At 39.6% G+C, this 16,081-nt stretch overlaps 1 protein-coding gene across 2 annotated transcripts in view; it reads right to left on the minus strand.

Annotated features, from left to right (window-relative positions):
• Positions 1-287: 287 nt before the first annotated feature.
• LOC116975306 (minichromosome maintenance complex component 3 associated protein) overlaps positions 288-16,081 on the minus strand; it is a 64,131-nt gene continuing 48,337 nt past the window's right edge. The window contains exons 19-29 of one of the 2 annotated variants that reach the window (XM_033024224.1): positions 15,817-15,885; positions 14,276-14,410; positions 13,262-13,412; positions 9,184-9,442; positions 7,640-7,737; positions 6,182-6,572; positions 5,832-6,098; positions 5,086-5,215; positions 2,091-2,285; positions 1,001-1,142; positions 288-901 (exon numbers count right to left, since the gene is read on the minus strand). In XM_033024224.1, coding sequence (XP_032880115.1) covers positions 719-901; positions 1,001-1,142; positions 2,091-2,285; positions 5,086-5,215; positions 5,832-6,098; positions 6,182-6,572; positions 7,640-7,737; positions 9,184-9,442; positions 13,262-13,412; positions 14,276-14,410; positions 15,817-15,885 — 2,020 coding nt within the window. In that variant the 3' untranslated portion in view covers positions 288-718. Of the gene's footprint in view, positions 902-1,000; positions 1,143-2,090; positions 2,289-5,085; positions 5,216-5,831; positions 6,099-6,181; positions 6,573-7,639; positions 7,738-9,183; positions 9,443-13,261; positions 13,413-14,275; positions 14,411-15,816; positions 15,886-16,081 lie in introns of both variants that reach the window. The other variant, XM_033024223.1, reaches the window with a different exon arrangement.

The following is a 16,081-nucleotide window of genomic DNA, read 5'->3' on the forward strand; positions in this document are numbered from 1 at the left end:
GATACATTTTATCTCAGCTCGCCTATGCCACATTTTTCCTAACCAGTTTCAATTTCTCTCGTCATCCAAGCTTCCTTATTCCCACCTGCATTGACTTTGACTCCAACAGGAACATGCATACCTTGAACTATCACCACACTTTTAAAAGCATCCCACTTTATACAATGCTGAAGACAAAATATATAAACTTTTCAGTATCTTTCAGATGCTTTAGAATCTGAACTTGGTCAATTTCACCATTTCCAAAGCAGACAAAGTATCACGGAAAAAAAACACAACATCAAAAAGTGTTTTAAAGCTAGTCAACTGATAGCCAAAATATTTATTTCTGAAGAAGCATTATTTCAGATGGTATTTGCAACTTTTATCATAGGATTTTCTTAGTTTTATCTAGAATAACAGACCTGCTCACATCCTTTACCAGAAATATTGTATTTGTTTGATAGCAAGCGCAGTGAGCATGATTTTGAGTCAAATACAAAATAAGTCGTTTATAACTAACAAATTTAAGCGACAATGAATTGGGAAATAACAATGATTGACGATAAAATATTGTCATTTTCTTTAAAAAGTCCTATCTGGGGTATTCATTATACATCAATCATAGAATGCACATGGGTGTCCCAAAAGAAGCAATGCACATGTTCAAAGCGAGGGATAAGGAAAAATATGTTCAGGCCGAGTAGAAATGACACATAGGCTTCTTCTGCTAATTCTGTTAAGTGTCTGTTAAGTCCAGTAAAATTGATAGGTGACGTTCACAGGTCATCTCTTCCTCTTGATTGACCTGGATCAGCCTCGTAAACTCTTTCAGTTTGTCCGATAAAGTCATTGTCGAATCGTTTAGCCAATTACAGCCATCCATATAGGATTCCTCACTGTGTTCATTACTAGGAACCTCCTGAGAAGAGAAAAAAAATCACTAGTTAATGTCAAAGTTTTCAATCTTAGATTGAGTTGTGAGACAAATAATAAAATAGTTGTAGGAAGATACGTAAACCTGTGGCAAGGATGGAGCTGCAGTTTGGGGCATGGGGACAACAAGTTCAGCAGCAGAGGCCAAGCACTGTGGAAGGTACAAGGGTAGAGCAATTGGTTCCAAAGGGCCGTCATCTAGCCAGCGGTTAAGTTGTTCCTCGTATCTTGGAATGGCACAAACATAAACTTAGTTTTTTCTAAATTATTATGATTTTAAGTGTAATTCTCATTAACTTAATTCATATTCATGTTTTTAAATTATAATTTGTGAATGTGTACAATTATATTACGATTTTTGATTTAAACATAGAATATAGAAAGTACAAGCACAGGAACAGGCCCCACAGTATCTGCACTGAACATAATACCAAGGTAAAACGAACATCCTCTGCCTGCACATAACCATACCCCTCATTTCTCTGCATATCCATGTACCTATCTAAAAGCTCCTTAAATGCCACTATCATATCTGCCTTCATCATCATCCCAGGCAGCTTGAAGGCACACACCACCCTCTGAAAAAACATGCCCCATATATTTCCTTTAAACTTTGCCCCTCTCACCTCTAGTCGTTGACATTTCCACTCTGAGAAAATGGTTCCGACTGTCAAGCCTAGTCACATCTTTGCTGTTATGGGGCAACCAGAACTGCATGAAATACTTCAAATGCAGCCTAAACCAAATATCTTAGAGCTGCTTCATGATTTCATGACATATTCAATGCCCCAACCAAATGATAACAAACATACTGTACGCCTTCTTTACCACTCTAATAATAGTGGTACTACATTCAGTGACCTACGGATCTGAACCCAAGATCCCTCTGAACATAAATGCTATCAAGGCTCTTGCCATCAACTGTAATGACAGTCAACAATGAGAGTTTCGCTACCATTGCTGTTACAAAATCAATTTATTTGTAAAACTCAACAATATTTCTCATGCATTTGCCGAAGGTTGGTAATGTTCTCCCACCATCCATGTGCTACCAATGTTTACTACTGTAACTACTTAATAACAATAGTTTCATTCCCATTCTAATCTTTGTTTTGCTGTCAGCATACATCCTTGCTAATAAAGTCAATTTCAGGAAGCACTCTCAGTTATTCCACCTTCGATTTTCCTCTCTTTCTGTTTTCAGTCGTGACTGCAGTAGTTCTGGCAGTAGTTCCTCTGCTGAGTAGGTATGGGTGATGTTCAGAGCAGATACACTCCTTTCTGCAGGCGTTTCTTCAGCTCTGACTTTCACAGCATTTGGTTCAAAGTCCAATTTCTGCTTAATTGAAGAGCAAGCCTGCTTCTCTGACAACCTAGAAAGTGAATATTGACAAATAACAAATGATATATGTACTGTAGAGAAAATGTACTGGTTAACAAAACAAACTTCACATTATTCTGGCAACCAAATCATTTTCCAAGATAGTTTTTCCCCTGGAACATGGTCCCAAATGCTCATGCCAAGGTGGCTGCAGAGAATAGTACACATGGCCCAGTCCATCACGGATACCGAGCTCCCCACCACTGAAGGGATCGACAGAAGCCACTGCTTCAACAAAAGGCAGCTAATATCAAATACTCACACCACCCAGCCCATGTTGTCATCTCGCTACTGCCATCGGGAGCCTGGAAACTCTCATTCCAGGTACAGGAATATGGTATTCACGGCAATCATCAGGCATTTGAACAGTGTATAACACTAACGACTACCTCAGCAACTATGATCTGTAATGGACTTCATTTTGGTTGCAATATTTTTTTTTTGCATTATTGGGGGCCTGTTGTCTAGTATTACGGACTATACATTTATTGCATTATTGATTATTGGATATTTATTTGTGTCATCGTGTTAATGGGCTTGTAAAGCTGCAGCAAGAATTGTATTGCTTTGTGGCCAGCACATATGGCAATTAAATACTTTTGACTGGAGGTTGAGTGGTGACCTTAGAGGAATATCAATTCATGAACGGCATAGATAAGGTGAACAGTCATGGCCTTTTCTACATCATTGAGAAGTTTAAAACTAGAGGGCATTGGTTTAAGGTGAGGGGAATTTTTTTTATAGAGATCAGAGATGTAACCTATTAACACAGAGTATTTGGTTTAGTTTAGAGATGCGTTGGATATATGGAATGAGGTGTTAGAGGTGGGTACAATTACAACATTTAAAAGACGCTTGGACAGGTACATGGATAGGCACGGTTGAGGGATACGAGCTAGGTGCAAGCAAGTGATACCAGCTTAGTTAGGCAACCTGGTTAGCATGGATGAATTGGGCTCAATGGCCTGTGTGTGCAGTATAACTTTGACTCTACAATCCTTCCTACCAACTGATCAATATCATTCTGTAGCCAAAGACAATCTTGCTCATTAACAAGGCACTAATCTTTGTCACCTGCAAACTTACCGACTATACCTCCTGCATTCATATCTCAGTTATTAATGTCTCTGACAAGCAATAAGTCCAAATACCAATTCCTATGATTCATCACCGACTTTGCAAAACCAATCCTCTACCATAATTTTCTGCCTCCCGGTGCCAAGCCAATTTCAGATCCAATTGTCAAATTGCCCCAGATTATGAGCTCCAACCTTTGGCGGTAGTGTTCATACAGAAGTTGATTAAAGACTACTTCATCTGCACCAACCTCAGACATTAATTTATCTCTTCAAAAAATGTAAGCAAATAAGCAACATTTGAACTCCCCTTAACAATGCCATGTTGACTATCTTTGACATGCCTTTTCATGTGCATATTCCACCCTTTTATGATTTTTCTTCACAATAATTTAATGTTGCGATTTTATAGGACTTTCTTTGGCTGCATTTGGTGTATTGTGTGCACTTCTGGTCACTACATTGCAGGAAGGATGTGGAGACTTCAGAGAAGGTGCAGAAAAGGTTTACCAGAATTTTGCCTGGATTTAGAAGGTATTAGGGAGGTTGAACAAACCTGTATTGTTTCCTCTGGAGCTTGGGGCGTTGAGAGAACGCCTAATAGTATATAAAATTATGAGAAGCATAGATAGGGTAGACAGACAAAAGCTTTTTTCAGGTTGGAAATATCAAAGACGAGAATATAGCTTTCAGGTGAGAGGATCAAAGTTTAAAGAAGGTGTGCAAGGCAAGTTTTCTTTTAAACACAGTAAGTAAAGAGTTCCTAGAATGCGTTGCCAGGCATGATGGTGGAGGCAGATAGAATAGTGGTATTAAGAGGTTTTTAGATAGGCACATGGATATGCAGGAGATGGAGGGATTTGGATTACATACAGGCAGAGGAGGAGTTTAATTTGGAATCATATGTGGTACAGACATTTTGGGCCAAAAGGACTGTTCATGAACTGTACTATTCTATGTTCCGTTGTACTGATGCAATACCGACTTATCTCAGATGGCCCTATTAAATAAAGGCATTGCATTTACCGTCCTCCAGTCATCTGGTACCTCAATTTTGTGCCAGAGATCTTTTAGAGCCACAGCAGTCTGGACTTCCATAGCAATCTTGGATGCATCTGACCAGGCTCTTTGGATTTAGTCTCTTAAGCCTGCTAAGACATTTAATACCACTTCTCCATAGCAAGTTCCTCCCTAAATTCTGTAAATATAATGTTCTCCATTGCAAATATAGATGATGCATTCATTTAACACCTTCTCCACCTCCTCTGGCTCCAGACACAGACTGCTACTTTGGTCCCAAGAGGCTTACCCTCGTGCCTCTAATATATGTAAATATATTGGATTTTCCTGAATTGTGCCAACAACAATATTGTTGTACTGATGCAATATCGACTTATCTCAGATAAGATTATCTCCCCCCCCCCCCCCCCCCCCCCCCCCCCCCTTCAAATTACATTAAGTACTTTCCTACACACACTGTATGACTGTAAAGCCTCATCTTTTTTCAGCTCTTTAAACTTGCCACAAAATCTGCCGTCAGTATATTTGCTGTAGGAAAACAGGTTTAAATTTTACTCATTTCCATTTTCAGTCTGAAGAAGGGTTTCGGCCCGAAACGTCACCTATTTCCTTCGCTCCATAGATGCTGCTGCACCCGCTGAGTTTCTCCAGCATTTTTGTGTACCTTAAATTTTACTCAACTGTCTCGTTTACCTTTTAGAGGTTTCTTGGATTTCCATTTGGGTACGTGATTGTGCTTGTTGCCATATTATCGGCACTTTATATTTTTTAAGGTCATCCTGGAAATAATATATAAGGATCTGCCCATCTTCGCTCACGGCTTCTGAGAAATTAAAATGATTTAAAAAACCGAGTCAAGCCAAAAATATTTATCTCCTTTCATTCTATACTGTAAACTTTAATGATTCTACAGTTCTAAAAAGTTCTAAGCTTTTTTTGCCATTGACCAAAGTTATTATTGTTTTCAATAATTCAAATCAATTTCATCTTTGAGGAGCAGCAATATTCTTATCATTGAACAACACTTGTCCAGAATAAAATGTATTGATTTCCTCCGTTTCCTGTTCTCAAATCAGTGTCCTATCCGTGGTATCACATCTCTTTCCAAAACCAATCTCATACTTTTAATTGCGCTTCAGCACCATCTTAAATAACTCTTTAAAATTCCTATATTCATTAACAAATTTCTTTAGTTATTAAATCACAAATTGATTCCCATTTTTCAGAAAATTATTTTATTCATTATATAATTGGTTACAGAGAACAAAGAGAAAACACCGTATAGTTTTCTTCAAAAGGACATGCCAAAAGCAGAATAAGATTCAATTTTCTGAACAAACCCTGAAATCTAAATCACTTCCCATTTGATTCCATCTATATTTCCTTCTCAATCTTAATCCTTTCATGAAACTAGAATGCAAAACACAAGTATATCTAACCTGCAACACAGGGCGGGTTCAAGGGCTTCCACTCTCTTAGCCGATGATCAATGCAATAGGCAATGATTTCATCCCAGGGTATTTCTAATACTGAAGGCCCTTCGTCTGCTGAGGCTTCCAGCATCAAGAAACAGCTCTCTCTCCACCTGTCACAGATTCTGTTCAGGAGTTGTTCAACCTTTGAAAGGAGCAGTGGGCAAGCTTGGTGTGACCATGGCACTTGAGACACATAATGGAAGATCATGTCACAGACCTTAGACCATGGAGCTGAGGAACAAAAAAAATATTATTGCAATCATACACAGAGATCAACAGCCAATTAATTATTTTCCGTTGCATCACATTTGTACCGTGCAAGGGGGGTAGATCCATCAACGGCAGCTGAAAAGACAGCAGTGCATTCTTCAGCCATGCCAGGTGGCCACCAGAATTCCACTCTGTGTGTGCCAGTATTTCATCAGCTGTTGGTCCCGAAAACTCTGCCACTGGCCAGGAAAGATTGTATAACTGTTCAGAGGATATCACTTCTGCAAGGAATCGTAGCACATCATTGTAAAGCTCAATTATGCAGCTGGGATCCTGGGAAGGCAATGCAGCCGATTTCCTTTCAGTTTTATCACTGTAAAACTGGTTGGTAAATTCTCGGCAAAGCCCGTCTTCAATGAACTGCATCAAAGTCTGGCAGCTGACTTCTGGGGGTAATGGACAATGAGATGCAAGCCAACTTACTGCAGCAGAGACCTACAAAATAAATATATCAAAATATTTAATTCATGTTAACCACTTCTGTAAACAATACAAAAGTAACGCCACAAAGAAGCTGTAACATTCCAAAATCTTATACCATTCGGTGTCATGGTGCACATTAGGAATGGAGACAGCCATACAACAAAATATTGTTACTACTCAAATTCACACCATGGATTACTGCGATATTTATTTCTTGACAGAAATGAAGCAGACTCTCAACCCAATACAAAAAACAGTTGACCATGGTCCTTAAATGGTCTGGTGTTATCCAGGAATAATCAAGCACAATTATAGTCCTAGATTCACACAAGATCACATATGGAATTGCAAGTCACCTTGTTAGAATGAGACCAATTTGATGCAACAATTGGAGAAACACGAATAGACCAAGTGCTCCAGATCACAGAGGAGATATGTTCCAGGAATGTGAAATAATCTTCATTCAACTGGGAAATTATTTTAACCTACAGCTGCTGTATTTATTCTTGGTTTGCCAAAGTGGTGGTAGAGGGAGTCGTTCATTCTTACTTAATTGAGTACCCCACTTCAAAGGGCACTGAAGTAACCACATAATATGAACAGACCAAAGAACACTGCAGTTCAGATCATGCTAGGACGTAGCCAACTCACAAATTATCACTTTCACTACACATAACTAGAGTTGTAGTCCCATATCCAATTACCATTGTTAAACCTTGCTCTTTTCTAAGTCAGCTTCATGAGGAGCCATCTGAATACAGCTCATGCGAGCTAAAGTCAAGTAAAGTCCGATCAAAGATAGTCCAAGGGTCTCCAATGAGATACAAAATAGCTCAGGATTGCTCTCTCGTTGTCGGTAGTATGGTTCAGTTGCCTGATAACAGCTGGGAAGAAACTCCCTGAATCAGGAGGTGTGCATTTTCATACTTCCATACCTCTTTCCTGATGGGAGAGAGGAGAAGGGGAAGTGGCCAGATTGCAACTTGTCCTTGATTATGCTGGTGGCCTTGCTGAGGAGGTGTAAATGGAGGCAATGGAAAGGAGGTTGGTTTGTGTGATAGTCTGTGAGGTAACATTACCTGGTTTGATCCCTGAAGATCGTTGATTTTCTCTGGGATTGGGACAATTAAGAATTCAGACACAAGATGATTAGCCACCAGCGCTTCAAGCTTTAGACCTTTATAAAAAAAGATATCAGGATTATACAAGGATCAATGGAAGTTCCTTTCCAATATCTGCCTACATCCCCGGGATCCCAGTAAAATTAGTTACAATGCACAGAGCACAAAGATCCCAAAGTCCATACTTTGCCTTATGCTGCGGCAAGTATAAACTTCATTGTTCCATTTCGGTGCCAATGACAATTAAATACCTTTGACTCTTAATACTGAACAAGAAGACTGGGGTACAAGCTGTTCAGAAGGGCCTCACCTCAAATAGATTTGCACACAAGCATGGAACCAAACAAACAAAGCTAATCCTTTCTATAACTCCTATTTCTAACCCCCATGTTTTTTTAATAGTCGATATCTCCTTGGCAATTGGTTCATTCTCTAGACTGAACCAGAACAGAGCAATTCCGTGCAGTGAAGATTCTTTTCATGAGCACTTGCCTACCCATTATCTCAGACTGTTCTACATTACACCCAACATCACACACATTATTCCACTACAGTTCCTGATAATCTTTTAACTCTGCAAAATACACAGATCTCCAATACACAATGTGTCAAAATAAAATCAGTCAACTTCGATTCATGTTTGAGTGATTCAGAGACACAATTTATCTCTAAGTGAATGCGTTATGTTTGGATTTTTATAAGACTTTCAAACAGGTACCACAAAGGAAGCAGGCAGAGCACATGGAATTGTGGGGAGCAGGAGTGGGGTTATATCCTAGTGTGGATTGAGTTAACATAGAAATACAAAGAGTAGAAATGAACACTTCCTCGTCTGGTTGGTGGGCTGTGACTCGTTCAGTTTCAGCTTAGTTTATTATTGCCATAGCTACCGAGATAGAGAAAACCTTTGTTTTGTGTGTTGTCCAGTCAAATCATACCAAGAGTTTACGATCACCTGACAACTGAGCTACAGTACGTAACTGTCCCACTCATCTTTCTGAATCTCCTGTATACCTTGCACTACTAGCTATTTCCTGCCTACATCTTTATTTCTTCATCATATTTCTCAAATGCTTGGTGACCACATTTGACATGGGAGCATCAGAAGACATTTCCTAGTCTCCATTCAAACATTGCCAGATAATCAGGCATTGTGAAGATGAAAAATTAAGAGGTTGGTAATTAAATCCAACATTTCACACCAGCAACTGCAAAATTAGTCGTACCATGTCACTTGGTGTCCGCAGAGATTCCCTGGTCACATTGAATCAGTGCAGTTATATTCATGAGACCCCTTAATGACAATTATTAATTTCTGGAAACTAAATTGGGTGACCAAACACTTAACCTAATTCAGTTAAGAGCTGCATTGTGATTTTTATAATGGTTATACTCTACTGTCTGAAAACAGTTAAGTAAATTTAGTACCGTTAACATAAACTTCTGCATTTTCTAGCTTTTACTTTCCTATTTCAGAAGTAAATATTGATTCTGCACCTTACCATTTATCACCTCTTCTTCATTCAATGGCTTTCCTTCTCTAGGGACAAGAATGACCAGTGGAACTGCAGGATTTAAAGGTTTTGCTTGCAAGAGCTGTGCGACTTGAAGCGTAGCAGAGAGCCAGTACACCTCCTCTTCTTCCTGGTCTGAGCATTCCACACAAGCTGGTAGCAAGAGAATCAGGGCTGTTGTTCCCAAAAGCTCCTTTCGCTGTTCTACTGCATCCACATCCGTGTCACTCAGAGGGCCCTTGGTCACCTGTTGAGACAGTCACAGATCACTAAACATGGAGCAGGAGACCAATCAACTAATTCTGTTATTAGCAGTTCTTACCCACTCCACTACTCTTCCCCTCTTTAAGTATTTATCTAACTACTTTCAGATGACAGCTATTAGACCTATATCTGCCACACCATCAGGCAATGAATTCTAAGTTTTAACCACATGAAATAGATTTCTTTAATTCGTATGCCACCTCTGTTATTTTGCCACTTTAGATCTATGCTCTCTAATTATCGGTCTTTCACTCTTTATTCTATTGATAGCCTTCATACTTTTTCTTGGCCTTTTCTGTCAAAGCAGGACTACACCATATTTACACAGTTAGCATGTAAAGGTAAAGCATTCACATACACCTTCTCATCTTTTCAAAAGTATAGTTCAAAACTCGATACACTATTCCAGCTTGAACCATTATACACATTCAGCATAATTCCCTCACTCGTAAGGACAAATGACATTTGAGCTGTCCTTTATGCAGGCTGAAGGGTCTCAACCTAATATGTCATCCATCCATTATCCTCCACAGATGCTGCCTGACCTGCTGAGGCAGTTTACATACGACTGAAGATTTCCAATGTCTTGTGAATCACTAGATCTTATATTCAATAGTTTATGTAGTGTGCTTTATTAACTGCATTATTAAAATGCACTTCAATCAGTGTTAAACGTTGAACCACCTGATGGCGCCCGTAATGGCCGCCTGGCCGTCTCATCCCATCCTTCTTTGTTGTTTTATGGTATGTGTTAAATGTATGTTTTAGTGTTCTTTAGCTTGTTATATGTGGGGGGTGGGGGGGGGAGAAACTATTTTTAATCTCTTACCACGACGGAGAAGTGATTTTTTTTTCCATATCGTATCTCCGTCCGCACTGCAGCCTAACATCCAGGAGCTGACGGCCTCTGCTGGAGACCGACTTCGGGAGCTTCAACTTGCCATCCTGGAGCTGGCGAACCCTTTGCCAGGGTTCAACCTTGGAAGCTCCAACCGCGGGACCCTGCAGACTTTAACATCGTGGAGCTCACGGTCCCTGGTTGGAGACCAACTTCGAGAGCTCCAAGCCGCAGGAGCTTCGATCGCCCCGACTGCAGATGGTTCAACTCCCCCAATCGCGACAGAATAAACAGGGTAGCAGATTAGACTTTATTGCCTTCCGTCACAGTGAGGAATCCGCTGTGGTGGATGTTTATGTTAACTTTTATGTAGTGGTGTGTCTTGTTGCTTTTATTAGTATGGCTGTATGGTAATCGAGTTTCACTATACCTTATTTGGTACATGTGACAATAAACTGACCTCGAAACCTTGACCTTGAATCTCCAAAAGATTTCCCCAAAGCATCTGTCAAGTCTCAGTTCTTAATATCATACCATATATCACATATTGTGTTTCTTTGTTCCTTGTGTCAAAAACTATACTTTCTGATACTTTGCTTCTGGAATTGCATCTGCTACTACCTGCAAATTTTAACAAGTTCTCTGATGAAATCTACATCTGACAATGATGCTCGCTGTTTGGAATCTGTTTCATGGGGTTGAAGAGTGTTTTGCATTGCATCAAGCCTATGATGCCCTGGAAAGGTACAGGAGTAAACCAGTCAGAATCATTGCTCTTAGGACATTAAACATTTTCTAGTCAATAATTTCTAACCGATCATACAAGTCCATAAAACTCTTACATTCACACAAGTTGTATCAGTGAGCTACCTACATTTGCAGAGTTAAACTGTATAAATCAAACATGTAGGAACAGCAAGCAATTAACGTCAATTGCTTTTTTGCTTTTAACTGAAAGTAGGTTGGAATACTAGTTATAAAGGCATTCTGCATAGAAACAGGCCCTTTACTCAACTTGCCCATGCCGGCCAATATGCCCCATCTACACTAGTCCCACCTGCGTGCATTTGGCCCATATCCCTCCAAACCCATCCTATCCATGCACCTGTCCAAATGTTTTGTTTTAAATGCTGCTCTGGCAGCTCATTCCATATACCCACGCCTTTTGTGTAAAAAAAAGTTGCCCCTTAATTCCACCTCCCCCACCTTAAACCTCTGGCTGATTCACCTACTCTGGGTAAAAGACTTTGTGCATTTACCCTATTTATTCCTCTCATAATCTTATACATCTCTATAAGATCACCCCTCATCCTCCTGCACTCCAAGGAATAAAGTCATAGCCTGTTCAACCTCTCCCTATAGCTCAGGCCCTCGAGTCCTGGCAACATCCTGGTAAATCTTCTCTGCACCCTTTCCAGCTTAACGACATATTTCCTGCAACAGGGTGACCAAAACTGAACATACTACTTAAAATATAGCCTCGCCAATGTTTTTTACAACTGTAACATGCCCTCCCAATGTTTTATTTTTTTTTAAATATTTTATTTTATTAGAAGTACAATCATATGGCACCAAAGTGCCTAATATATATTTTCATAATACATTTTATGTACAGCTTCTTATTTTTTTTTTGTTATATTAAAGAAAGATTAGAAGAAAAAGAACTTAGATAGTAAAGGATAGAAAAGCGTGAGATATATAGTGTGCGAAGAAAAAGAAGAAAGACGAATGAGTGAAGAAAGTTGAGAAAAAGAAAATAGAAAAAAAGAGAATAAGACATTAAAAAAATGTTTTAAAAAAGGGTAAGGAGATCATTGTTTATAATCTTGACCAACCCTCGTCCAGTCCTGAAACAGTTAGTTTTTACAATTGTGTTCCACCATATGATTCCAAAAAGACGACAAATGGAGACCAACTCGTTATGAATTGGTCTGATTTATGCATTAGGAGGAATCGCATTTCCTCAAGATGTGCGGTGTCCAACATACTTGCAATCCACATTTTAAGCGTTGGTATTGATGTCTTTTTCCAAAATTTAAGTATTAATTTTTTTGCTATTATTAAACCATCGTTAAAAAATAAATTTTGAGATGTGTTCAATTTATTCCCATCTTCCATTACACCAAATATAATCATTTCAGTATTAGGTTCCATTCTTATCTTGAATAATTTTGTAAATATTTCGAAAATATCACTCCAAAATCTATAAAGTTTAATGCACGAAACTAAGGAGTGTGTTATAGTTGCGTTTTGGGATAGACATTTATCACAAATGGGGGATATATTTGGGTAGAATTTGTTCAATCTTGTTTTTGAATAATATAATCTATGTAAAATTTTAAATTGAATTAGATTATGTCTTACATTAATCGAACATTTGTGAATATATATCAAATACTTTTCCCATGTAACCTTTGTAATTTTTATGCCCTCCCAATTTCTATACTCAATATTCTGACTAAGTCTAACATTATAAATTTTAAGAGACTATACCTACAGTACTTTATATAGTTTCCAAGCCTGAGGAAGAACATATTTGGCTTAGTAGGAACAATGACTGAGTATGTTGGGCTGATTTTCTCTTCCAAATTCCAGAGACTGAGGCAATCTCACCGTGAGGAATGAACCGCATAAATGACCATTCCACCTGTCTGAACAAGGGGCCAGAGTCACAAGACAAGGGTAAAGATGATTAGAACTATAACAAAGGGAAAAATTCTTCACTGAATTTTGAAATCTTTGAATTTGGAATTCTTTATTTGAGGGCTGTGGATGTCACTTTTTTTTTCAAGACTAAGAATGATAAGACTGTTGAAGAGCAAAGGAATCAAGTAAATCAGGAAAAGTGGGAAGGGAGGGTTAATAAACTTCACCAGTGATCTGAATAAACGGGTGGAGTAGGTCTGAAATAATACGTAGTCTGCTCCAATTTGCCTTACCCAAACATGCAAGCGAGACCCTTACCTTTACACAGATGTACACAAGCTCGGTGATTGCTTCATTGCTGCTCACAGCTTTGCACTGGTGTGTCTGAATGACATGGTCAGCATCTCTATGGAAATCCTCCACACATTCATCTCCTTGGAATTTTGCTTTCATCCAATCAATCAAGTTTCTAAACAGTGTTAAACCAGAAATTTCACAAAGAGTTGGCAAGATTTGCGGTGCAGGCTCGAAGGGCCGAATGGCCTACTCCTGCACCTAATTTCTATGTTTCTATGTTTCTATGATTTCAAAATTAACTAAGTTAAAAAAAGATGAAGACATTTTGTGACAGGTTAAATAATGATTGAATAATTGTGGTTTTCTTGCAACACGTTAATCCCAACTTTTTAAATATTACCTCGTAAAATATCCTATTATGATTGCTACAATTAACTAGCTTTGATTAAACTTTAGCAGTACCTCAAATTTTAATAGAGCATATAAAGTGCTAGTACACTGATACTGCCCGGCTGCTGAGCGTGGAGGAAGTCACCAACTGATGTCTCACTTTGCCATCATTCCACACAGTAGTATTATTTAAAATTGGTGAATGGATGATGTTATGCCTGTGGGTGAATACTACAGTAATATCACTCACACTACTTATTTTTCATATATTTAGAAGTTTTGCCATAGGAATGTTCCTGCATAGTCTCATTTTGCAGAAGTATATTGCTGCCATACAAACAAGATCAACCAAGGTAAGTGATGAGATGGCCAGGATGGAGGGAAATTCTGCTCATCATTGATTGACTGTTATAAAGGCAATTTGACAGACCCGGAGGTAGATCAGAGACTCACCCTCCCAGATGAGGACTGGTGCCTGATTAATCTGTCTGGATGACAGTGCTGGTTAAAAGCCAAATGAGGAGGTATGCCACATTTTCATTTTCCCAACAGGAAAAACAGCTGGGACTCAGCAAGCAACTGATGCCCAACAAAGTACGCTTTTAGACATGTAGCTGTACAATGAGGTTGGAAACTTCTTCTCACCTGTTGGTGTCACCAAGTCCACATTCTTCATCACTTGGCAACAGTAGAATAACCTTCCAGAAGATTCTCTTCTTACAAACTGGGAAGCTTTCAGCAACCAACGTGAACAAATCCATGGGTGTCCATGCAGCCTGACTACAAGATAAATATTCAGATTTATTAACTTTATATATTACTTCTCATTTTCTCCACCCAACAAAGAAACTTCCAAACATTTATGGACCTCATAGCAAATGCAAAATACAGGCCCTTCCACTGCTTTCCTTCCCATTATTCAGGGTCCAATTAATAATTAATGAAGCAGTATTTCATTTCTACTTCCAATCTGGTTACTGTATTAAGTCCACAACATGATCTCCTCTACATTGGAAATGAAATGCTGATTAGCGTTCTGTTTTGCAGAACCGCTTCCTTCAGTTGACAAAGAGGACTCCAAGGTTCCATTTTCCTATCACTTAAATTCTCCATTCAACCCTGACCTCTTACAATGTTCCAAATGCAAGGTGAAGAAGCACCATCATATCTTCTAATTGGGCATGTTACAAACTTTCGGACTCATTGCCAAATTCTATAATTTGAGGTGAAGAGCCTCCAAGTTTTGGTTCTCATACATCCAGCATTCAAATTTCTTCTCTCCAATATTTCGGATTTCATCCACCTCCTCTTATTACACCACTGAGATATCATCCTTTCTGAGCTAGTGCCACCACTGTCTGCCATTCAACCTCACTAGCTACCCTGTCGCAAGCATTTGCTTTGGTCTCTTCACCCCTCCCCCTTCACTGCAATACTAAACATGTTTGATTTCTTAAGGGCCTGTCCCACGAGCATGCGACTCCATGCGGCAAGCGCGACTTAACGTGGTTGCTTGAGCCGTACGGCCTCGTGGGGCCGGTCCCACTTCGATCGCCGGAGCCGTATGGAATTGTGCGGAGCTGGTCCCGACATCGCGCGGGGCTCCGAAAAACTGACCGTGTTCAAAAATTCCGCGCGGCAACGGCCTGCCAGCCCCAAGCCGCCTCAACGGGCGTGCGCAGCGTCTCAACGCCGTACGTCACGCGCGGACTTCACTCGAACTTCACGTCACTCACTCAACCTCCACGCGGCCCCGCTTCCGGTTTGGTCGCGATCGCCGCATGCAGGTGCATGCTGGTGGGACCGGCCCTGTATGGGGATCACTCGACCTCCGCGCGGCCCCCGCTTCCGGTTTGGTCGCGCTTGCCGCATGCAGGTCGCATGCTCGTGGGACAGGCCCTTTACTTTTCCCATTTCTGATGAAAGGTCTTCAACATGAAATGTTAACTGTTGTACTTTCTCTACAGATACTACCCAAGCTGCTATATATTTTTAGCAATTCCTATTTAATTGCAAAATTATCACAATGTATGTGGTAGCTTTTGAGTACAAATTAGCCGCTTAGTTTCTGATTTTGAAGCTTTGACTACTATGAAATCACTTTGCTGACAAAGTATTGTGTGACAGTCAAGTCACAAAGGAAATAAAAAACTGCAAACCATTGTTTTTATCAACAGTTTCTTTACCAGAGGAGCCGTTGATAGAAATTCTGAATTCTGACTTGGTGAGCTATCTCCTTCCTCTTCTGCAGCAACCTGCAACATAAGAAAAATAAATATAGCTTATGGGTCATGTTTGTATTTTCTCATCACATCATTCCATGTTCCATTCTGCATCATGACCAACATTATAATCTGATTACCATCAGCCATGAGCACCACACAACTGGAGTCTCCAATACATCCAGAAGAGAAAGTCAGATGGTCAAATAAATATATTTTTTCTTTGGCC

The sequence above is a fragment of the Amblyraja radiata genome, chromosome 7 (assembly GCF_010909765.2).
Source record: "Amblyraja radiata isolate CabotCenter1 chromosome 7, sAmbRad1.1.pri, whole genome shotgun sequence".
Lineage (NCBI taxonomy): Eukaryota > Metazoa > Chordata > Chondrichthyes > Rajiformes > Rajidae > Amblyraja > Amblyraja radiata.